Source organism: Phyllostomus hastatus, unplaced genomic scaffold (assembly GCF_019186645.2).
Source record: "Phyllostomus hastatus isolate PE091 unplaced genomic scaffold, TTU_PhHast_1.1 phas_scaffold_55, whole genome shotgun sequence".
Classification (NCBI taxonomy): Eukaryota; Metazoa; Chordata; class Mammalia; order Chiroptera; family Phyllostomidae; genus Phyllostomus; species Phyllostomus hastatus.
The window spans coordinates 1,413,016-1,437,534 of NW_025334035.1; the positions used below are offsets into that span (position 1 = coordinate 1,413,016).

Below are 24,519 nucleotides of genomic sequence, written 5' to 3' on the forward strand. Positions count from 1 at the left end.
GGCAATGGATCAATGCCTCTCTCCCTCCATTCCCCTCTCTCTTTAAAAAAAAAAGGGAAGGTATAAATTCGTTTTATATTGGGCCCAAGTTTAAATTCCTCGTGGGCATCACTTTATTATAAACATGCAACTACTTTTTTCATCATTGAGCCATATTGTATACTGTGATTCCATTTTTCTCTCAACCAAGTTTTAAACATATCCCAGGAGTTAATGATTACCTCTTTTTATTTGCTTATTCTTTCATAGTTACTAATTTTGCCCACACACTAGCCAGCATCTCAGTGCAGTTTTGCCTCTGTCTCTCACCCCCAACCCCCACTCCTCTCCGTGAGACCCTCTTTCCCCCCCGCACCTGCCTGGCTGGGCAGCTTGCCGCATCTGCCTCAGCTCTCACTCTGGGACCCCCTTCTTCCCCGCCCTGGGTCTTAGATGGCTTCCCTCCCATGTCAGAGTCTTTGTTTTCTGCTGTCCTCACCTTCCTCTTTCTTGATTCACTCTGATTTTGATGGAGCATATCCTGTTTTGTGTATTGGAGGAAATTTTTTGAGATTTACGTATTGCAAAGTATCTTTATTCTGTCTTCATATTTGATGGATGATTTGGCTGAGTTTAAAATTACGGGTTTATTTTTTACAAAGAATATACACCTCCCTTCATTTGTGGGGGTGAAGAAGCAGTTGTCACTTAGCTGCCAGGAGCAGGGGTGGAGACCTATCCATCTCGCTGCTCGTTCTGCAGATGTTCAGCCTGTGCCCTCGTTTTCTACCCAGACCTCACCCCACCTTCGGGATGCTCAGGCGCTCTTGCGTCCCAAATTTTGTGAGACACATCAGCTTGCTTTCCTCGGCTTCTCCCTTGACAGACTCCTAGGTTCCAGCTTCCTTTGGACCTCTCTGTGCTGCTGAAGCAGCTATGATTCTTCTGTGTGCACTTTACTTTCTGAAAATCCTGGACATTTCTCATCTACCATTGTCTTATTTTTCTCCTTGTAGATTCATGTACTTGTTGGTCTGTTTCCTTTAATTTTAGTGGAGTTCTGGGTGGGATTGGAGATAACCACTTATATTTAATCCCTCAGGCTTAACCTGAAGTCCTAAAACTTCTCTTTGGAAGTGGAGTAGCCTTCAAAGAGATGCACCTTTCCTTTGTGGGGGAGGAGCGTAGGGGAGCGAGGCTTGCTTCTGTGTGTGAACACGCGGTCCTGCAGGACGCCGCTCGCTGTCCCCGCACCTGTCTGGGTGGTCAGGCCAACTGGGACATGTCAGGAGGGATAGAGTGTTCGTTCCTTGTGTGTTGTCACCACTCCGTAAGTGGTACACTGTGTTCGTAGTTGTTTTGTTGATGGAGGGAAAGCTCTCTCTGCGTATGAAGAATAATAGGTTGAAGTGTAGAGGGCAGAGCTGTTAAAATATGCCTGGACTGTTACAGATGTTCTCTGCTCTGCTTTGGCCCTCGCCTGGCAGTGCATCTGAATTCTCTAGCTATTTTGGATGTCTCTCATTCTCGTTTCTGATTGGAGTGTTACAGACGAGAGCTGTGTTGATCACATCTTGAAAAATCCTGAAACAGTTGATTTCACTTCATAGCATTTTGTGTGAGGGAGAACTTAGATGCTTTTTTTCTATAATGCCTCCATTTCTCTTTACATCTTAAGAAAAGCACTGTTTCAGTGAGTGAGGGGAGAAAATGCTATAAACTGGATGTAAATAAAAGAGTGGTTGTGAAAAGAAAAACTTAAGGTGATGCTTTCGATAAAAGCAAAATTAAGGACTCCTGGTTTGAAAAACAAATCAAGAGACTTCTGGTTGAAAAAGACAAATTGAACATATATATTTATCTTTATCTCCTTTGTCTTTCCCCAACTGTATGTCACTAAAAGAATAAATAAAAGGCATGAACCTATAAATGACAGCAAACAAGAAATAATAATAAAATTTTGGAAGCCATTAAACAGGTAGGCAAATAAATAGCAAACGACTTTGCAGACCAGAGAGACAAGTGCCTGATGCGGGGAAACCAAGAGCCACGCTGATTTATGCAGAACCTTGTAAAACTGAGGGATGAGAAGCAGCAACCGCCTGTAAGGCACAGGTACAGTGAAGTCGGAACACGGGGCTCGGCCGACACTCTCCTCCTGGAGCAGAGCAGATAGGGCAGGCGACCAGGCGTTTGGTGAAAGCCCTGGGAGACGCGGAGCCTCTTACACAGGTGAAAAGATCTCAGAGGAAGCCCAGACAATGCAGGAAGAGAATAAAACATTAAAAACAAGTTAAAATTAATATTCTCAGAGAACTATGTGAATTTATTACATCAGGAAGCAATAACGGGATATTGTAAAAATGAACTTTCAAAGAATAAAACAAGAGTTCTTAGAAATTAAAATATGGCTGAAATAAATTTACTAGAAGAGTTTAGAGAAAAAGAGATCTCAGGAAGTAGAATTTAAAAAAAAAACAAGCAAGGATAGGTAATACTGAAGAAAAGATTTTAAAAATTAGAGGATTATTCTAAGAGATCCAGTGTCTTAGCTCAGGCTGCCGTAACAAACACCCTAGGCTGGGCGGCTTAAAGGACACCCGCTCCCTGCAGTTCGAAGGCTGGGAGATCAGGGGCCTGTGTCGTGTTCTGCAGACAGATGTTTTTGTGCTCTCACGTGTCAGAGAGAGAGAGAGAGAGACGCTTTCTCGGTCTCTTTTCTAAGGGCACTGATCCCATTCATGCCCTCTTCACCTCCTGAAGGTGCTGCTCCCAGACACCATCGGCTTTGGAACTGGGCTTTAGGCCTACAGTTTCGGTTTATACTGTCTGACATCTAAATAATAGGAGTTCCAGAGTGTGAGAACAGGGAAAATGGAGGGATGGGGAATAGGCAGTTACCAAAGAAACACTAAGAAATTTTTCCAGAAGATTGTTGGTCTCTAGATTGGAAGAGTTCATCACTGTCCACTGCAAGTCAGTGAGGGAATAAATACATGAATAAGCAGACAGAACAGAGCTCACCATGGCGCATCACTTTGAAAAGGGACTTCAGACATTCCTGTGCAAGGAAAACATGTGAAGAGCCCCAGAGAGTTACAACGGGGCATGTGCCAGTCAGAAAGGAGAACGGCAAATTGTTTTCAGTAGCAACACCGCTCAGCGGTATTAGAGCATATTGCCAAAATTTAACCTAGAATTCTGTGCCCAGCTAAATTATTAATCGAATATGAGAGTAAAATGAAGACATCTTTAGGTGTGCAAAGTGTCCAAAAACCGAGTTCCCATGCACTTCCTCAGCCAGCTGCAGGAGGATGCGCTGGCAGTGAGGGAGGTGCAGCTCAGAAGGGGCGGGGGGCGGGGGGGGCCCCAGCGCGGCACTGCAGGGGAAGGGCCAGAGCTGTTTCCAAGAGAAGAGCTTTCCTGTGAGCACAGAGCGCAGCTAGTCCAGATTGGAGTAGGAGGACAGAGAGAGCGCTCCAGGAGGGACGGTTTCCAGGGAGGGGAGGCAGGGTGAGGAAGGTTAAAAGGAAGGATAAAAGCAGATACGTCGCTTAATGAATGTTTTTGACTGTATTAGGAGTGCTTTGGCATTTCATAGTGTGATGATTTCATAATATAGAAGAATTAGTGATGGATATGGAAAACAAAGCAAATGCAAAAACAAGGTAATCACTTGATGACGCACATAGTAATTGGGACCACTGTTCCCACTGAGGGTAACTCTTAATAGAAAAGCTAGATCAAAAATAAAACACACGCTGGAAGGCGTCAGGCAGTTAACTAGGTAAGGAAGAATAACTGGGGCAGGATCCTGGAGAAGACAGCCCCAGGGAGGTTAGCCCCTCGCTGGGCACTGGAGTGTCAGTTCTGTGGTGTTTTCAAATTAGAGGACAGAGGTGGGAGCTCAGGCTTGCCGGGGCCGGGGATTGCCCTGGTGAGCTTGCATCACTTTTGACTGGGGCCCTGCAGGAAGGGTGGCCTGGATGCCAGCAGGCCCCCTCAGGGACTCCACTCAGCTCCAGGTTCTCCTAGCCCTCAGACTGGATTGAGGCAATCCTAGATTACTCCCCCCAGCCCCAGGCAGAAGCTAGCATACATTTTGTCTGAGGGATAGAACGTCGTCTTAGGACTTAACTTATTTTTAGAATTTGTAAATACAGTGTCTGGTATGCAGCACACAATAACCAGGCAGAGAGAGAGAGGACAATAGCGAGCACAGACCCACAGCGGCCCCAGATGCTGGGCCTGTCAGTCACAGACATTGGAATAACAAGGGCGTCAAGCCGTAGATCCAGGAAGCTCTAAAATTAGGCCCAAGCAAGAAAAATAAAAATGAATCTATATATAGACATAGTGTAGTAATGTTGAAAAATCAAAGATAAAGAGGAAAAGATTTTAAAAATCAGCTGGAGGAAGAAAAGAAGAGAAACAGTAGAAGGTGGAAGATCTAGCATATCTTTTAATGTTCTGAAAGAAAGAAGCTCGAATCCGGACTTCTAAGCCCAGTGAAATACATTCCAAGAAGGAAGATGAGAGGCTCCAAACAAAACTGAGAAAATTTATTTTCAGTAGACCTTTATGATAGGGAATATTAAAAGGATATTTTTTAGCCAGAGCAAACACAGTCACAGATGAAGGTCAAGAAATATTGGAAGGTGTGAATTTTTAAAAGGTCAGTATGTAGGTAAATGAATATTGACTGTGTAAGACGATAAACTGATGTCTTCTGGGTGTGTGTGTACATTTAAAATAGACAATAACAGTAGCCTATAAGCCAGGGAGATGATAGAGTTAGTAGTGTTCTAAGGTTTTTGCATTTTCTGGGAAAGTGGCAAGAATGCCAAATAATGTTAGACTTTAAGTCAGGGATTCTCAGTACAATCTAGGGTGGCCCGCTTAGAGAATAGTGAGAGTATCATATCCAAGTTAATGGTGAGAAAAGAATGTAATGAAAAATTACAAATCCAAAGAGGGCAAGAGAGAAGAGAGAACAAAGAGACGAATAGGAAATATTTAGTGATTTAGTAGCAGAAGCTCAAATACATCAGAATTACATTAAACAAAAGAGAACTAAACATGCCAAATAAAAGACAGAAGATTGCCAGGAGACCCCGACCACCGACCGACCACCGATCGACCGCTGGGACGAGAATGGGGGAAGGGCAGGAGAGGAGGGTGTGGGCTGGGCAATCGCAAAATCGCACTAAGGGAAGCGGGGACAGATGCAGAGTACTCTAAGTAACTTTTGGACGTGGTATTTTGACTCTGTGCCCTCCAGCTAAAGATGAAAAAGTCTTTAAACTCATACTGGATTCTAGGGAGTAGGTTTCTTTTACACAGTGGCATGGGAACGATGCTAAAACTACGTTGTCTACACTGTAGGATTGGTCAAGTAAGGAGATTGTGGATAACGACAGCCAGGTTTCTGGGGAAGGCTGGAATGAGTCATCTGTTGAGTCGGGGTGGAGGCATTAGGACTTTATAGTTGTGGGCAGCTGGAGACATGTCACGTGGAACGTGTGCAGCATGGGTCTGTCTGCGTCCCCCCGACAGTGGCACCAGGGGCGTGAGCACGCTGAGCACCCAGGTCTTTGTTTCTAAGTTCTGTTTTCCCTGAAGAAGTACCAGGGCTCCCCGGAGCAATGGCTGGTTCCGAGACCAGGGCTGGGAACATGTGAGATGAGCCAGAAGCAGCATGTGGTGGTGCCCAGAAGGATGCGTTCGGGGAAGGATGGGGACGTGTCCGGGGTCCTGTGGGCCAGCTGGAAGGGGCTCCTCCTGGTCAGTCTGGGGCGTTTCGAGTGTCAAAATAAGTAATAATAGTAATGAATTACAAACTATTGAATGCAGAAAGAATCCACCAGGCCAGGCCTGTATGAGTGGATGAGTGAGTGGATGAGTGAGTGAATGAGTACACAAACGGTGAAGGGAAGGGGCTTTGTCCTGGCAGAGTGCCACCTGTGAGATGGGGAAGGAGTGGGGGGTGGCGTTAGAGTGTCAGTGTTGACGAGGATGGTGGTGTGGGGATTGCCAGGGGCAGGGTTGGGGGGCGCAGAGGGGGAAAAGCAAGGGCAACTGTAACAGCATAAACAATACTGTACAATTAAAAAATCCACCCACGTTGGCAACCCTGTGATAATGGACTCAGGTAAGTTTGGTGAGAAATCAGATGTTGGCACAGTCATACGGCGCCTCCCCACAGCATTCGTACTAAGGACGAGGGGAAACAGTAACTTCACACTGGAGAAACGTGGCCGGCGTCGCTGTGGGCACGGGACAGAAGTGAACCCTCCCCAGGAATAAGATAAATAGAAGCGCCCAGGAGACACAACATCCCTTCTGTGGCATCTGTTCCCCCCAAGTGTAACCTCAGTCTGACCACAAGGAAACATCAGGCAAACCCCAGTCGGGGGACCTGCTGCAGAAAAGGCCTTTATTCTTTAAAAAGTCAGGTCCTTCAGAACAAAAGCTGAAGTATGGTTTCAGATCAAAGGACGCTAAAGGGACCTGACGACCCCATTCCACACGGGACCCTGGGCTGAATCCTGGACTAGCAAAGTTTTCTTAAAGGGACGTCATTTGGGCAGTGGGCAAGCCGTGAACAACGTCTGTAGATAAGATTAGATAATAGTATTGCATCAGTGTTAATGCGGTGGTTTTTATAATTAGGGTTTGTAAGAGGACCTCCTTGTTTTTAGGAAGTGTAAACTGAAGCACTTGAGGGATATCAAGTCTTCAACTTAGTGTCACACAGTGTGGAAAAAAGTTTTGCATGCAAGAGTGTGTGCATGTGTGTAAAGAAAGAACACAAATTTGGGGTCTCCTGACCCCTGTCCCACAGGGAGGGCACGCACCCATCTCTGTCGGGCAGTCAGGCAGTGTCAGTGGTGGCTCTGGGTGGGCCTGGGGTGCAGCTAGCAGCTAGTTAGTTTCTGGTCACCGCTGGTCTCAGCCGTCTCCTGTGGGGGTCCATCCGGGAAGCACTGCCGCCCATCCCTCTGTCCCTGTAGCCGGACCTTGGGATCTAAGTGACACCTTCTAAACATCCAGGAAAGCAAGGCCCCTCACCTGATTGTCCTTCAGAGGTGCCTTGGCTATTCTTGGCCTTTTGAATTTCCTGTGTTGAAATCTTAGAACTAACTTGGTGAGCTCCCCAGGCCCCCACATTCGGCTCTGTGCCTTCAGCTGTGTGGTTTTCTTGCAGTTTTTCAGAAGAGCTGCTAGATGAAGCTCTGGGGTCCGTGACTGCTGAACTTCAGGATGTGTGTGAAGATTACGCAGAAGCTGTGTTCACCTCAGAATTCTTGGAGGCTGCTGCATAAAGGCTCCCGACACAGGGGCCCTCGTGTCACACTGGAGAAGTGACGGCACCACCTTGGTTTTGGGCCACAGCAAATCTTTATCCTCAGCTGTGGACCCAGGCCCAGAGTTGCTGCCCGCGGACGGGAAGGATGTGCCAGTGAGTTCATCCTCGCTGCCCCTTCCCACTGTTACTGCAGTGGTTCGGTCAGTGGTTTGCGTTGGGATGTGGTCTGTTTATTAGTGCCCAGGAGACATGAATTGATTATGACAATATAATATTTTCTGGATGTATACTTTTCCTATTGACTGATGTATTACATTCACCCATTGGCTCAGTGTGGTAATGAGAATGTTTCGAAAAGTAACTGATAGGTATATTTCACACATGGACTTATGGGTGGCATCCATGCCAGCAAAAGTGCAGTTGCTGTCTGGTCCCATCACCTGGCTCAGGTTTCCGTCTGTGGCCATTTCTCACAGGACACCTGTGCCCACTGGGTCATGGGTGGGGGCGAGCCCAGGGCTAGGTCAGAGGCCAGACCTCTGCTCTGCGGCAGCTCACTAGGGAGAGAGCCGCCAGTTACCCGTGCACAACAGCAAACACGTTCCTCCGATGTTAGCTGCGCAGGTCATTTTCACACTTCAGTTCCCTGAGTCTCTTGTTCCCAGACGGCACACTCTGATATACGAACTTTCTCTGAATTCAGAGTGGGCTGGCCTTCCCTTGTGCCCGGTCGAAGGTGCAGTGCTCACTCCCATCCTTGGTGAAGGCAGGCATTCCTACATCCCCAGAGCGCCCAGGGGCCTTGTGCGGCGGAGAGAACAGGCGTGGTTGGTGCGAGGACCTCTGGGTCTCCAGAGAAAGGAAGAGACTGCAGAGCCATAACAGCTTGGTCCTCGAACACCTTCTCAGTTACATTTTACCAAGAGAAAAAGCCTCTGTTTTCTAAAACTCTGAGTCCAGAAAAAGGAATGTGTAAAAAAAAAATAAGGCCACTGCTCGGGAAAAGGTTCCCTCCATTCTTTTTGCCCGAGGCGCGGAGCGAGGACTGTGAAGAGGGCGAGGTGGGTCTGCACTGCACGTGTGCAGCGCTGTCTTCGGGGTTTTCTCTGAAGCACTCGGGTTCCAGGTGATAGTGTGAGCTGCTTGATCCCACTTGTTTGTACAGAATTGATTTTTGTTTAATGTTAATGTTTTCTTGATTAATCTTACAAGTAACCTCAGAATTAAAAAGGCTTCAAGGGAAATGAAAGGTTTTTAATTTGAGGAATTACATGTGTACATTTGAATTGATAGCTTAAAGTTATTTGTGTGGCAGTTTTTACTGTGCTGATTTTTTAAATAAACTCAATTATTTTAAAGTACGTGGGTGTCTATTTTGAAATAATTTACATCTTTTTTCCACAGGCAAAGTGAAAGGTGATACATAAAAACCACTGAGAATGCATTTACATCTGATAGGAGCCCCCCAGAAAGGAAGAAATGATCACAAAAGCTAACACTTTGCGAGCACACGCCATGGGCCAGGGGCTGCTCTGAGGGCTTCCTGTGTGTTATTTAACCTCCTGTCAGGGAGCAGGTGCCATTATTGTTCTCGTTTTGCAGATGAATAAAACGAAGCACCAGAGAGGAAATAATGTGGCCCAACAAGCCTGCTGCCAGTGATGCCGTGGCCACGGAGTCACTTGTTCTGCAAGATAGTTGTTGCAGTTTCAAGAGTTCCCATGAGTGCGTTCTCCCGCCCTTGTCCCCACGCAGCTCGCCTGGACGCTATTGGCGGGGGCAGTCCCTTCCCAAACACTCACGTCCACTGGAGGGTCAAGTCCAGACTCCTTCACTCTGTTTCAGGATCTCTCCCGTCTCTCCCGTCTCTCCCGCCCCTCCCAGCGGATGGCCTCCCCATCTCTGACGCAGTGTGGCCTAGGCCGACGCCTGCCTCCACGTTGGGGTCTACTTTGTAGCCCCAGAGATGCAGGAAGTCGAACCCCTCAAATACAGACACCGCCGGGTGTGCCTGGCACTGGCCCCGGCCTCTGGAACACCAGCTCTCCGCGAGCAGAGGCTGTGTGTGCGGGTCGTTCCCCAGCCCCCCTCTGTCGTCTCGTGACCTGGTCTGTCATGTTTTCGGAAACGGGCGTGCACGAGTGTGGCTGCCCCTATTTACAGAGATGTTGAAGTCAATGTTTTTCTCACTCCCCACCCTGACCTGTCCAGCCTCACAGCCCAGTCCTGTGGGGTTTAACGTGTTCGTGTGTTCGCCTCTGGTCTGTTGAGCTCCTCGAGGGCAGGGTCTCTGCCTGCCTAACATGCAGCTGGTGCCCAGTACATCCTTTCGAGTTAGAGACAAAACAAGGCACGCTTTTTCTTGGGGTGGGTTTAGGATGGGCCCGTCACAGCTCTGCGTGACCTGGAAAAATCTGTTCCTGCCTTCTGTGGCCCGATGTGGGACGCCACCCATGAGGACCCGCAGACCCCGTCTCGGAGGTGCTGGTGAGGTGGGACTCACGCCCAGCACCTCAGGACCTTGCCTCCCTCCTAAACAAAAGGGTGCGCCTGGGGCCCTGGGCTGCTCCTGGCCCTGAGTGCCTTGGTCAGCGCACTGCAGCGTGGGCGCAGGGACCATCGAGGCTTGGGGCGGCCCGGGACTTGAGAGAGAAGAGGACAGAAGTGAATGGGACTGCAGTGTGGTCCGTTCCCTCTCTGCCTGTCGGTGCATCAGGCAGGGAGGCAGGCATTGGGCTCAGAGGAGAGATGGTGATGGGAGCCTCTCCCTCAGCTCCCCTCCTTGCTCGCAGCTCCTGCAGCCCTGAAGGTAAGGGAGGTGAGTGCCTGGAGGGCCAGGGGCTGCTGCACCGGGCGAGGCTGGGTCTGCAAGGCAGGCGTGTGGCCTGGGTGAAGTCCCTGGGCTGGCAGGAAAGGAAGGGGTTCCACACACAGCCAGAAAGTTTCCAGTTGTCTCTGTAGCACAGTGTAAGCTTCTTCAGCTCAGGCGTGTTTCTGAGAGAAAGTCTTATTTTAGCAGCTTGAGAGAGTGATGCGAGTTCCCTGCAAACCTGTAAACCATGGGTGCCTGCGCCACATTGCCACGCTGACACTGTCACCTTTGGAAGGGCTGGCTGCTGAGAGAGCTCGTGGTTCTCCAGGCTCTTGAGAAACAGCAGAAAGACAGTGAGTGGTCTGTCTGCCTTCTTACCAAACACCAGCCTTCCTGTTTGGCTCTGCTGGTTCAGAAGCAGAGCCCTGGGATCTGTTTCAACACGGGCGTGTTTACTCTGTGGCTGAGCCCAATAGCGTGGGCTGGGTTGGAGGGCTTCCTACCACTCTTCAGTAGGGCCCCAGGAAGTCCCAGAGTGGGACCCCTGGGCCCACCCACCGTCAAGCCCAGGTGGACTCAGTCACTGGGCATCGTGTGGGTCCCACTCTGACCCAGGGCCATACCCAATTATTCCAGGCTGTCAGTGGTCCTTCCGCTCTCACCATGGCTGCAATCCAGGTCCCTCTCCTGCCGGCCTGCCCAGGGTCCTGCAGCACTGGGCCCTGCTCGCTCATACCAGTCTTCACAGGGCCTGAGGCCTGGCTGCTCACCCGTGGTTGCATGGGGCCCCAGAACTGCACCCACCCTCCTCTGCGAACCCCTTCATCTGCTGCTCTTCCTGGTGGTAACCCTCACCCATTTTTCTTGAACCAAGCCTGTGACCTCTCCCCAGTTTTTCTGGCTGGCTTTCCACTTATGACCTGGCTTTGCTGTGGCCTGCAGCTGAGTCCGTTCAACCATTCTTGCCACCCTGTCTGCCCCCGGGCCAGCACCCAGAGGGTGTGTCCTATGGGTGGGCTCCGCCCCTTCCTGCTGCCTTGAAATTAATAAGCACCTTTGCTTCCACCCTTCCCCGAGGCCTGGGCCCCCCCGAGTGTGCCACGCCTCACACACACACACTCCTCTGTGCAGCCAGGAGAAGCCATTCCTCTCTCCTTGCTCCCACTGTCTCTTCCTGACCACTGTGGACCCCTGGGTCTCTCCCCCAGCCCATTCCCCAAACCTTAAAATCCTTTGTAGAAAACCTTAAAAAGTCTAGTAGTTTCTGGAACTGTTACCCCAAAAGCTGCTTGCTTAATCCCCCCCATCTCAGCGCCTAACCACAAGCTTCAGCCCTTCGCTGTCCTTGCAACCCCCACCCCTGCCCTCTTCTCTCCCTCTCTTGTCTAGCTTTCCTCCCTCACTGCCTGCCTCCTGGGGCCTAGTCAGCATCACTGCTCCGCCCGGCTCCCTACAGTCTCCCGCCCGGGGGCTGCAGAGCCCTGCAGAAGGTGGCTGTGCCTGTGCCGAGAAGCCAGTGCCCCTTGCTGCCACCCACTGGGGGCCCTCAGGGCCGGAGTCTGACTCTTCCCAGGCTTGGCAACCCTTTTGGGAATGACAGAAGTCCAGGGAGCCTTCTGGCTCTGAAGTGCTGTGATCAAGAGCAGCTGGAGCATCGAGGTCCCGGGTGTGTGAGCTCTGCCATCTACCCCACAGCCCCAGGGTTCCCTAAGCCTGGGCTGTGTCTGAGTTGGGAAGCCCCAGCCAGCAGACCCTGGTCCTCAGAGGTGCACAGGAGGACAGGTCTGGAGCTGGGAGTGAAGCTGACCACTGGCACCAGTGCAGCCGCTGTCATCTGCAGCCCCTAGAGACCTTCTGGGAGAGGGTCCAACCACCAGGGCCAGGCCTGGGAGGAGGGTGGTTCCCATAACCCCAGCTGTTCAACACACCGTTTTTGGAGAGTTACCTTGAGAGTGAAAGAGGCTAGGTAATGACACCACCCCACACGTCATCAGCACGTCACAATTCAGAAATGCCTTTCAATGTATTCTCTTTTAGGTCCCCTTAACCACCCTGCTTTGGGTACTAGTGGTGACTTGGGCTAATAAAGAACGTGAGCCACGAGTTAAAATCCTACGTGACCTCCATGCCTCAGTTTCCTAACCTGTGACAGGAGTAATACCAGAAGTGCCCACGCAGGGTTACTGTGAGGGCTAAGGGAAATAATCCACTCGAACACCTAGACTACACCTGGCACATAGTATGTGCTCAATAAACGCCAACTAGGAGGTTTGTCACTGAGAACCTCGTCAGAAGGAACCTCGTGGCTCATTCTCACAGCCTTAGTTCCCAAGTGCTAGTTTCCTGTCTTCTTGCTGTGTTCTCTCCTACCCATAATCCCATCTCTCCTTGCCTTGCCCTTCAAACCAAGCACTTGGCAACCCGTTTCCTAGCCATGCCATTTGGCTGCCCTGCCAACAAAACACACCGGGCTGTCTACTGCATCCAGCCTTCCCGGTCCTCCTTGGATGAATGCAGGGGGGCAGTGCTCCTGCGAACTTGCTCTGGGGTCGCCAGGACTTTCTGAACTGGACCACATCCTATGGGGTAGGCAGGCAAAGTATTAACAGCCCCATTTTACAGGTGAAGAAATTGAGGCCTACAGAAATTAAGAGATTTGTTCTGGGTCATGGACACAGTGATGGAATCAGTCTCCATCTTTTGACTTCAAGCCTAGCATCCTTTCTGTTCCGTGACACAGTTTTGTCTCCTAGATGGCCTAGAAAACCTTAGCAGGTGTCAAGTGTGAGTCCAATCTGCATTTTTAAATATTTGCTGTGGTCCTGCTCTATGCCAAGCACTGTGCTTTGCTCTGGGGCATACAAAGACGAGTAAGATGCATTTTCTACCTTTCTAGCAGAGCCCAGCACAGCGGCCCAGTGGCCCAGAGCCGAGCCGCCGCCGCGGTTCCCGAGCACTGCCCTCATCTGCCGCCCATATCCCCTGCTCTCCGGCCAGGGCCGGGCCCAGCCCAGAACCCAGCCCACAGAAGCACGTAATTGTCATCCACTGCTTGAGCCCTGACTGAGTGCTTTACTCACGTGATCTCACCTGATTCATATACTAACACCGAGATAGAGATCATTAGCCCATTGTAAAGATGAAACTGAAGTCAAGTGCGATGGGATCACCCCCATTTAGAAAGTGGTTGTCACCATGTCCGACGACATATTTTGCCCTTCCCAGTGTACCGCAGCGGCTGCCCTGGGCCTGGCATCCACCCTGCTGTGGCCCGGCTCTTCCTCCCAGAGCCTGCCGGGGGAGCTGGGCTCACCTGTGTCCTCGCTTCCTGGGCCAGGGCCGCGTGCTGAACTGGATGGACATGCTCGTACCAGCCCTGGTTCAGGCGGTGCCTGGGCTTGCTGGGCCTGCCCAGCCCCGTTTTGCAGCTGGCCTCTGCGCCATGCAGGCCAGCCTCGGTGGTAAAGCCAGTGCCCTGGTCCTGCAGTCTGGTTTCCTCCTGTCTCCTACAGGCACTGTTCTCTGGCAGCCCCTCCCCACCTGGTGGCCCGCTGGGCCCAGCAGCCCCGGCCTGACAGCTTGACATTCCACAGCCACAGCAGAGAGAAGCCCCTCACTCCCAGGAGGATCAGCCAGTGCCACTGGGTTGCCGTTGGTTGCTCTTATTGGCCCAATTCAGGCAACAGGCCTGGCCCAGACCTAATCCCTGTGCTCTGACTGGTCAGACCTGAGACACATGCCCACTTCTGATACACAGGTTAGATCAGTAGCATTTAACCTGACTGGACAGAACACAGAAACTCAGGCCAGGTTACCTGGAACTGGGAGTGAATGCTGGACAGGCAAAACCGCTGGTGTGCGCTGTACAAAGCAGCTCATCTCCTTGAGACTGGGTAATCAGACATATTTTAATTTGCACTAGTATTCGTTTAAGGTTCACTGCGTGCTATGACAATGCAGAAACAGTTAAGTAATAGACCCTCCTAAGGCAGAATGAAAACAAAGGTGAAATAGAGCAAAAAGCAACCACATTTTTACTGAGGGAGGGTTGCAATTTTGGCAGTCTTCCTGGAGGAGGTGGCATTTGAATTACACCTTGGAAGATAATTGAAACTCTGCTAATTGAAGAAGAGGGAGGAGGACCCTCTAGGCAGAGGGCACAGCACAGACAAGGCTAGAGGTCTTGAACGGGGAAGGCATGTGTATGAACATAGGGTGCTGGAGGGGTTTAGCCAAAGCTGAGACAACCTCCCCATCATCTCAGTCCCGGGGCAGGTGAGAAGGAGAGTATGTGTGCCTGCCGGAGACCGAGTGTGTCTGGGGTGGTGAGGTGGCTCTCTGCAGCTCACTGCCCCTCCCGACACGGGACCTTTGTCCCGCTTTGAGAAGACACCCCTGAATGGGAATAAGCTGATTTTTCCCTCACCACGTCCACCCTCCCTTCCCTTGAAAGAATGATTTGCCCCAGATTGCCCTGCTCAGGCTTCCTAATCTTTATTCTGTTTCTAAATGGGGGAGTCTGTGGGGAGCCCCAGGTCCCTGCCAAGCGCTCCATCTGTAATCAATCCCACCTCTGAAATCCAATCCGTCAAAAATCCCAGCCTCACAGTAAATGGTAAATGTGCCGAGCGGTCTGCAGGGACAAGCTTTTAGAGTGAATGAGAAGCAGCGTCGCTGCCCAAACTATTGAAATGAGAACAATGGGAACCGGAGGGAGGGGCTCACAAGAGGGGCAGATCCCGAGGCCGGAGCAGCTGCGGTGGGGCTGCGCTTCCTGCCAGCACCTGGCCTGAGCAGCCCTCTCAGCCAGTGGTCTTGGTCCCCAGCCTGGCCCCCGTGCCTTTATTAGCTCTTGGTAATGGATTTTATATCAGCTCAGTGTGACGGAGGAGTCCTGGCAATCTTCAAAGACCTGCAGAATCTCCTCCGAGCCTGCCAATGGGAAGCCAGCAGCCTTCGTCAGCCGAGTAGGTGGCTCTCCAGCCAGCACTTACTTTAACGTGAAAAAGAAACCCCAGGCGTGTCTGAAACAGCTGTGCAGCCCACTGCGCAGTGGGGTCTTCAGGAGGACGATCTGAGCTGGTCCTGGTGTCCAGGCCTGGCAGACCAGCCCCTCGCTCCGTGCTGGGGCCCGAGACTCATGTGGAGCACAGCTGCAGCCCTGTGACCTGTGGCATGTGTGACAGAAGGCCACCTGCCCGCGGGAGGGGACAGGGATGCTGGCTTGGCTCTGCCAACGCGTTTAATTAACTCAGATAATCATTCACAGCTTTCGACACCAACAAGCCCCAGACTCTCCACACTCACTTAGGGGGCCTGTTTCCCGTCCACACACAGGGATGGACTAAAATAGCAGTTCTTGCTATTTTGAAGGGTCAAGATCTCTTTAAAAATCTGAAAAAAGCTGTGGATCCTTTCCCCAGTACACACACTCGTGTGCACACAGCCACATACACATGTGCACATGTGTGTGATTCACAGGTATATGGACACACATAACACACACATCTGCATGCACACACACGGGCACACAGGCACACACTTGGAGCTCCACACCCCACTGCGGGAGCCTCACAGTTCTCAGGCCCAGCAGGCCCGGACACCAGGGGAAGGAGCCCTGACCCGAAGGGCTCCGCTGCCCGGCTGGGCCCGGCCCCTGCCATGCTCCCTGAAGTTGCCTGTGCACACAGCAGTGTCCCCACCACGAAGCACCACCCAATCCCTTACTCTGGGGACTAAGAGGAAGAGTGTTACCCCCTTGTCCACAGATGAGAATGACACAGGACATCCAGCAGAAACCAAAGTGGGTCTAGACCCTAGGGCCTCTCCGGCCCCGTCTGGGGCTCATCGACTCCATCGCTGTTCCTTCTCCCTTTTCTTAGGCCAGGCACCCTTTTGTTGCATGAAAAAAATCTTATTTCCTTCACCCCAGGAATTTCTAATAGCTCACCTTGGTGAGGAGAGCAGAAATGTACCTCCTAAGCTGGGGTTCCTGTATCAGAGGCCAAGAAGGCTTTGGTTACATTTTATTTTCTATAGCTTGAAATATAATTTGAACTCTGAAAATTGTAGTTGTTCTTATTTCCCAAATATGAAATAATATAGTGTTGAAACACCGCAAACTGCATGGCCTGTGTCAGCCCCAGCTAAAATGCTTCCTCAGGCAGCGCGGCTGTCGATCTAGCCCCTTGCAGAAGTTGCCTGTGGCGGGTGCCCCAGGACCCTCACACACCGAGGAGCACCCACCACAGAGGCACTCAGAAGTGCCTCGTCCACACACCCCGAAACAGTGGACCGTGGCACTTTCCCAGAGGTTTCTGGAGCCTTGACTTTGGCAGAGACTCAGGAGTGAACTTTGCGGGGCGGGGGAGGGAGTTGCAGGGTCTGTCAGATGACACAGCTCCCAGATCTAAGTAATTTGCAATTCCACGACCCAGCCAGTCATGAAAATTGTCCATCCCTCAGAAGTGTCTAAGGCTCCCAGTGCCCTGAGAATGTCGTCCTGTGGGTTCAGGAGCCCACGTCCTACAGCACGATCCTCCAAGGCTCCTCACTGGCCCCTCGCTGGCTCCCGGAAGCTGGGGCATGCCCACGCGACCCAGGTGTGGCCCACTGGGACTGGCTGGAATGACTGGTGCAAAGACGAGCTTCCCCTAGAATCCATTCCGTGGTGGGGGTGTCGTGGTGAAGAGAGGGGCGATCAGGCCAGTCCTGCTACCAGATAGCTGTTGCACTTTATGGTTCTTGGCCTTGAGCCGCCTCAGGTCTTGTCTGCTCTGCACATCTGTCCTTGCAGCCTCCTCAGGGTTTCTGAGACCCCCGATCGCCTGCCAGTAAACTCCCTTTTTGCTTAATAGAGCCCACATCTGTGCTTGTTACAACAGGAAGCATCCTTATTGCATGCACGGCATCCGAACCTTGTTTCATTTCTGTGAGCCGGTGCTGCCCAGGGCCCACAACGCTCACTGCTTCTTGGGGCAGCGAGGGGGGAGGGCCAAGGAGAGAGTAGAAGAGACTCTTTGCCACGAGCCACCCCCCATGGGAGGGTGCCACGAGACAGCCCTAGCTAGGAGCCTGGAGATCCCCCTTCAGCATATTCTGTGCCACCAACATCCTATTTTTGATTCCAGGACCTGGGGCCCCACCTCCCTATCTATCTATAGAGTGAGGTGCTGGGTCCACTGAGCTGGAGCTGCATCTTGCCAACCCCAGCAGATCCCCAGCCTGTGTACACTTCTAATTATTTAACTTCCTCGTTGGCCTACAGAAGCGCCCACCCACGTGGAAGACAATCCCCAGGGGCTCAGCCTGAAAACAAAGAGCCGCCTGTGCCCCTGGCCCAGCATCCTTTCTGTCACATTCTCAGCGCTGCTCCCGGCGGCGGCGTGCCTGCCCCTCCCTTTCTCAGCCATTTCAGGACTGAAGACAAGGCTTCCCAGGAATGCTGTCCTCAAATCCTTTGCCTTCCCGTCTTTGGAAATGGATTTACATAAAATAACCGGAGGGGATTTCTAGAGCTGCCTCGTTATTCGCCCGCAGCCCTTCTGGGCCAGGATGTTTTCTTGACGGACTGCGAGCAGCCGGTAATTTAATTGGCCCCTGCCTGGTGAAATGTCCCCCACCGCGGCTCACTGGGAGCCACTCCGAAAGGGATGTTTCTGTCTTCGTGAAAGGCTGCAATGCCTGGAGTCCCCAGAGTGTCCTTACACTCAATGAATAATCTAGCATATCTTTAATAAGTGGAGTAAATTCACTTTCGAAACCCTTGTAAAATTCAGTCTTTTAGTTATTCTGACCAGAAGCATGCAAATTCCAGTATGAACAGATAGCCAGAGCAGAGCAGGAGAGCTGCCTGGGGGTGGGGTGGGGTGGGGTCGGGGGTTGGGTTGGCAGTCTCGGAGGAGGGAGGCATGCATAGCCCCAGGGGGCCTATCGGGGATGAAAGCTGAAGCATCTGTGCCCCCAGAGAATCCTGCTGACTCAGCTGTCTACCTGCCAGGGCACTTTGGGAACCTGAGGTTGGAGCCAAGCTGCAGAAGCTTTGGGCAACTTGCAAGTCTCTTGCAGCCAAGACAGCACAGAGTCGGGGTAGATGGTGGGTCAGAGGTTGCACCTGGGGATAGTGGTAGAGCCTCAGCTTTGAGTTTCCAGTTGTTGTTTTTTTTTTTTTTAACTTATTTGCACAGAGTGGGGAGAAAGAGACGGAAAGAAACATCAATGCGTGGTTGCCTCTCACATGCCCCCAACTGGAGACCTGGCCCACAACTCAGGCTTGTGCTTTGACTGGGGACTTAACCAGCGACCCTTTGGTTCGCAGGCTGGTGCTCAATCCACTGAGCCACAGCAGCCAGGGCTCCTGTGTCTTCTTTTTGTTGTATTTTTCTTGTCTTCTTCCCTCTGTTAGTTGAGGAGGAATCCTGTGCATCAGAACACTTGGGTTGGCATACTCGTTTCATCACATATTGGCTATGTAACCTATAGAAAGATACCTAGCCTCTCTGACCCTCAGTTACTTGTCTGTAAAAATGGAATGGCCAGAATAACGCCTCCTTCCTTATGTTGCTTTAAGTATTAAATGAGGTAACATATGAAAAGCACTTAAAGCACTTCTGGGCACACAGCAGATATCTATTACTGTTATGAATATTGTGTTGTTATTGCCGTAGGAGAGACTAGAGCAGGCACAGGAAGAGCTCCCCAGCTAGCCTCTCTTGTCAAGGTCTTAGCAAAGCCTGGAGTCAGGAGACTGGAATGAACAATGCTTCCTTAGGGGTTCCCTCCCCCCAGTGACTCGGTCTTGGCATTTATTCAGCAGCCGCCTGAGCCGGGAGCAGTGTGGGGTCCTTGCTGGGGAATCAAGACTAACATGCTGTGTAGAGCTGAGCAGGAGGAGGGGGAGGGGGGGTTGTAGCTGAGCTTCCATCACACGCGGGCCATGGGGCTGCCAAGGCTCATCCCTGTGGTTGCACAGGGGGGCCTTTCCACACTGACTCCCGGGTCAGGCCTCCTACCTCCTCTGCTCTCTGCTGCCCCCTGGGAAAGTCTGTGGTGGGTACCTCCACAACTCAGTGGGGGGAGAGAGAAAACATGTATCACAGGCCGAGGTTCCGTCACCAAGGCGGCAGCCACAGGGCTGACTCCACAGGAGACTGCCAGGAGCCCCAGGAAAGGCGGTGGAATGTTCTGAGTGAGCAGATTCCTGGCTGGAAGTCAGAACACTCAGCTTCTGAACTAGGGCAAAGTCACTGCCCTGCGTGGGCCTCAGTCTCACCATAGTCACTCAGGGCACGGACAGCACGACCCTCTCAAGAGCAATTTGGCAATGTGGTGTCTAGGGGAAGGTGCAGTGCCGACAGCTCTGGGGTCCAGTGCGGAGTGAGCCCCAGGGAATCCCTCCCGTGGGAATACAGGGAGCACCGGGGTGTGTGTTGCAGCTGCGCTCCGAGCAACGAGGAGCTGTGAGCCCGGAAGGGCCATGGAGAGGGACTAGGAAGAAAAGATGAGGGGTTGCCACCCTACATGACTGCCCAGGTCTGTGGGAGATGTCAAGGAGTGAGGACTAGGACAGTAACACCTATGATACACATCTCTGGTTAAAACAAAATAAATAAGAAGATTTAGGTCTAGAGCAGGGGTGCCAAACGCATTTTCATCGCAGGCCACAGCAGCCTCATGGTTGCCTTCAAAGGGCTGAATGTAATTTTAAGACTGTATGAATGTAACTACTCCTTAACAGTGAAGCGAGAGCTCAGTGCTGCCGCTGGGTGGAAACAAGGTGCCGGGTGGATAAAACAAGGTGGAGGGCTGGATTCGGCCCATGGGCCTTGTGTTTGCCACCTGTGGTCTAGAGCATCCTCAGGACCTTCCAACTCTGCCATCCTGTGTTTCCATGGTACCCAGCCGGCATGGCCAGAGCTGGAAGCTTGGTGGTGTCTAGAGCAAGGACTCTGCCTGAGCAGGAAGCACCTGGGGGGAAGGCTGGCTGTACCTGAGGCAAGGTGTGCAGGAGCCATCACGGGTGCAACTTGTACACTAGGTGCAGATTGAGCCACTGGTTAAGACATAATCTGCTTACATAATCGGAACAGGATTTCCTGCTGTTGTCAATACCGTTGCATTCCTAATCAGGATCACAGGCGATTTTGCCTGCAGATCTGTTGCTTTTTTAGTGCCGTATCATCTACAACTGTTTGGTTTTCTAAGTTCTGGCATCTGCCCTAAATGAACAGTGCTGTGGGGGGGGGGGGGGCAGGAAGCAGGGCCGGGGAGGCTGACTCCTTCGCACGCGCTCCTTCCTGGCCCCCGGCGCTGACCGGGTCTTACAGACGGCAAGGGCTACTTTTGCCTGGACTTTCAGATTTTCACCTAGTTTCTAACTTGTATTTGGTTTAAGTATAACTTGAAGACAACTGAGCTTGCTTGGGGCCAATCTCAATAGTCTTGACATCAAACAAACACAAAACACAGCTCCTACAGCAGAAGCTGAAGCCGGAGGAGGCGGGAAGTTGTGGCAGCCGGCCGTGGGCAGTGGGGGGCCAGCAGCTCACTCCCTGTTACGCGGCATGAACCACTGCACAGCCTCCCTCTTTGACCAGCTCCTTCTTCTGCACGGCTCCCCTGCTTAGGGCAGCTGCGCCGTCACTCTGCCTCCACCCAGCCACCCCTCAGCCTCTCCAGACCCTCCCTCCCAAATCCCTCCTGTAAGACAGAGAAGTCAGCAAAACAGCAATTGATGACAAGAAATCTGGGCGCGGGGCTCAGTGCACCTGAGCACTCAAGCAAAAATCTGATGAGACCCGTTTAACAGGTTCTGCAAGGTGTCCTAAATAGCTTTTGAAAACACTGAGCACACACACACACACACACACACACACACACACACACACGTGAGCGTTGCCTGGATTCCACAGCCTGCCCTGGCGGCACAGAGGGCAAACGTAGTTTGTGTCGAGCAGAGCGGGCGGCTTGGTCAGCTGGGGGGTGGTCTGTCTTGGCTGGGGGTCCTTACACATGGGGGCCTGGGGATCCCCTTAAGGATCATTCGTTGATCTTAAGGGAGCCTCCCTTCCTCTATAGGAGACCACAAATGAGTGCCCCCTTTATTGCACCTGCTGTGAGCCTGAATGAGGCCATGGTTGTCCAAATAACTGCCAAGAAGGGGCTCTTGCCAGGGGGGATGAGGACGGGCAGGGTCCTAACCCTTCTTGGGGTTGAAGGTGGAGCACAGGCTAGATTAGCCACAGACTCCAGTCAGGAGGAGAAGAAACGCGGTGCCCAGGGAACGGCCCGTTCCACCCAGTGTCCTGGCTGGTGGGCAGAACTAGGCGCAGCCTGGGGCAGGAAGGCAGCAGTGAGAACACACCAGGCACTCTCAGAGCTATTCTGCAAGGCTCCAAATAACAGCATCTGTTTCTGGGGCTGCTTTTGTGATTGGAGGTGGGCCCCCTGGTAGTGCACAACAACCAAGGGACATTAAAGTGTGGGAACCAGTGAGGGGGGTGCAGAGAAGGGTAAAAAGCCAGGCCAGGGACACTGCAGGGAGGGAGGGTACCTCCAGTGGCTCAGGGGAGGGGTGACGCTGGTGGAGGCCTTGGGACTTCTCTGTCGACGCATCTTTTGCTGAAGTGCTTGAGTTGGTTGGCCCAAGTCCTGCCCAGGCCCCCTTCCATCAGCAGTGGACAGGACAAGTCCCTTGACCCCCCAGTTGTCCTATTCCTGACTCCCATGCTGTTCAGAGAGTCACTACCAGAAAGCTGGGCAGCAGCCATGCAAGGCCTAGCAGGCAGGGCGATTCCTAACCCTGCCAGTCGTAATGTGTCCAAAGAGAAAGTGCGTGCGGCCTGGCATGGTCAGCTTTCCATGGGGCCATGTTGGCTGCTGCAGACTGTCACTTCCCTTTCCAAATGCTTGGGCACCACCTGTCCAGGATCGATATCCCGGCCTCGGGTCTGTTGCACTGAGGAGTCATCCCAGCCAGCGCCTGCTACCTGCCTGGAGCTCTCCCATCTGCCCACATCTGTGCGCACACTCTCCCAGATAATAGGCACCTCGGGCCTGTGCACATTTTTCCCCGAGTGCTCCGGGTTGTAATGCTTGGCTGGGCCTGGGAGCAGCTGGCCACCTGGAGGGAGAGACAGCACAGACTGTGGTCGAGGAAAGGGCCTGGGCTGCCGGTCCCAGAGAAAACGTTGTGTCTGGAACCCTGACACCGTCACTTTCGCCACAGAGCTGGGAGGCCCAAGAAACACCTGCTGGCTCCTGCTTCTCTCTCCTGCAGGCAGCCGAGGTCAGCATCTCGAAATTGCTAGTTATTCTTTTCTTCAATTAAGGGCGATTCTACTGACGCAGGAAGTTAACTCCCGCCGGTTAATCTAATGGCTTGAGTCCTGACGTGTTTGCTGTCTGAAGGCAGGGCCCGACTTCCCCGGCAGCGGCAGCGGGTGACAGCACATTCGGGAGCTGCCTTGTGGGGAGTGGGGGTCAGGGCCCCACATCTCTGTCAGACTCTAGATCCACACAAGGCGACTGCGTTTCAAACCAGGCTGGGGGGGGGGGTGGTAAGCGGAGGGGAAGCGTGGTGGAGCCTGGAGTCCCGTCTGTCTGGCCCACTGTCTTCCCATCTGAGAGATGAGGGTGTGGAAGGGGTCTGGCTAGATGGGAACTCTGCAGTTCCCACCACCTCACACCTCCCCTGGACGGCCCCCACCCTCTCCCAAGGGTTTGTTGTGACGGAACTGAGTGGAGGGGAGGGGTCTCCTTGCCCCCCTCAGGGTTCATCTTCCCCGAACAGGATGTGTTTACCTGTGTGTGTGGGTGTGAATACGCGTGTGTGTGTGCACACACCACACACACAGAGGTGCCAAGAAATAGCAGGGCCCGGGCCAGACTGTGGCCACTGTTGCTGCCATGAGCCACAGGCCCGGGGAGGTGCCCGGACCTGGGTGTGTCCCCTGTGAAATGGTATATTGCTCCTCTGTGGCCACTCATACCCACAGCTCAGTGGCCAAACCTGGGCATATTCCAGGTAGTTGGGCCTCTGAGCCCCACCTGCAGGGAAGGGTGAGGGCAGGACTCAAAATCTAACGCTGCATGTCCACAAGCGCCAGACTTTCCCGGCCTCCACTTCCTTACGTGTAAACTGGGGGTGATACAATAGACCTCGAGAGTACCTGAGGGTTGAATGACAGGACCTGTGTATAGCCCCGAGCACCCTGCCTGTCCAACAGCCATGCATTGCTATTCCCATCCCCGCCTCGCCCAGTCCTGGGAAAGGCTGCAGGGACCCATTCCCCTCTCCCAGCTGGTGACCAAGGGCACACACTGGAGAACAGCTCTGGCTTCACAACCCCAGACCCCCTGAGATTCCGTCTACTGGAGTCAGCACTGCCATCCAGAGTTCTTGGGGCTGAAGGGTTTCCCGGCATGTGGGACTTCCAGTGTTTAAGCCAGCACAGTTTCTGGCACCCCGGGATGGTTAATGAAGCCACACTAGGGATTTGGGACAGGGCCCTGGGGAGCCTTGGATTTGTTGGGTGAGGCATAAGAAGGACTCACTGGTGGGTCACTAACAGACAGAATTCAGCTCAAATGAGGGGAGACATGCTCAGAGTGAGCACCATCTGAAGATGGAAGAACTCTTGCTTGAGTTGCTGAGCTCCTTGTCCTTGGATGTAATCAGCCAAGAACTGAAGGGCCACTGGGTGGGAATTCTGTGGGTGGTGGGCTCAGAGCCCTAGAGGGGGTGCCGGACTAAATGCCCATCGAGGCTCCTTTTTTGCCCAGTTTCCGCAGAGGCCTGACGGAACCCTGGAATCAGGACCGTGGCTAGCCCCAGGACGAGACCACCTGACAGACCTTTGCCTGGGAAAGTTGAGATGGGACAGGGTGGCTGGGATCACTGGCTGCAGATTGTAACTGGGCGTTACCCCTTACCAATTCTTCAGAAGGAAGCAGAGGGCACCTTCTTGGGGGAGGGCTTGGTGAAAAGTTATTTTAGGAGTAGCTACCCTCTCCCCCTTTTCTGGCTTGGGGTGTGTTGGGAGCTGCCAAAGGCTGGTTAGATATCTATCTGTAGGGCCCCCAGACCTGGCATGGCCCTGACTAGGGAGAGGACTGCTCTCCCCTGGGGCCTCTACCTGGCTACCACCCATGCAACACCAGAACAGCCTGCCATCTGTTGCCCCTGCTGGGGCTGGACTGTGGATCCCTGGCTGCAGAAGCCACAACCCAAGACGCCCCAGCCTCCCCCAGGACTGTTCACCAAAGCGGCGGCATCCCAGGTTTGGGAGGTGGAGGGGGTACTGCTCACAGCTAGGCTCCTGGCCTCCCCCAACTCTGCTCCAGGCTGGAGTCCCCCGGGGGATTTGCATACGTTGTATGTGTTTCTTCAGAGTTGAGGGCATAGACATCTCTTCCCCGC

The 24,519-nt window shown here is 52.6% G+C and overlaps 1 protein-coding gene across 7 annotated transcripts in view; it reads left to right on the forward strand.

Moving 5' to 3' along the window:
* The window catches only part of KIAA0753 (KIAA0753 ortholog), a 62,856-nt gene extending 54,550 nt beyond the window's left edge, over nt 1-8,306 (forward strand). For all 7 annotated transcript variants that reach the window (XM_045824527.1, XM_045824528.1, XM_045824526.1 and 4 more), the window contains one exon: nt 7,187-8,306. In XM_045824527.1, the coding sequence (XP_045680483.1) occupies nt 7,187-7,304 (118 nt within the window). In that variant the 3' untranslated portion in view covers nt 7,305-8,306. The remainder of the gene's footprint in view (nt 1-7,186) is intronic.
* The last annotated feature ends 16,213 nt before the right edge of the window (nt 8,307-24,519 follow it).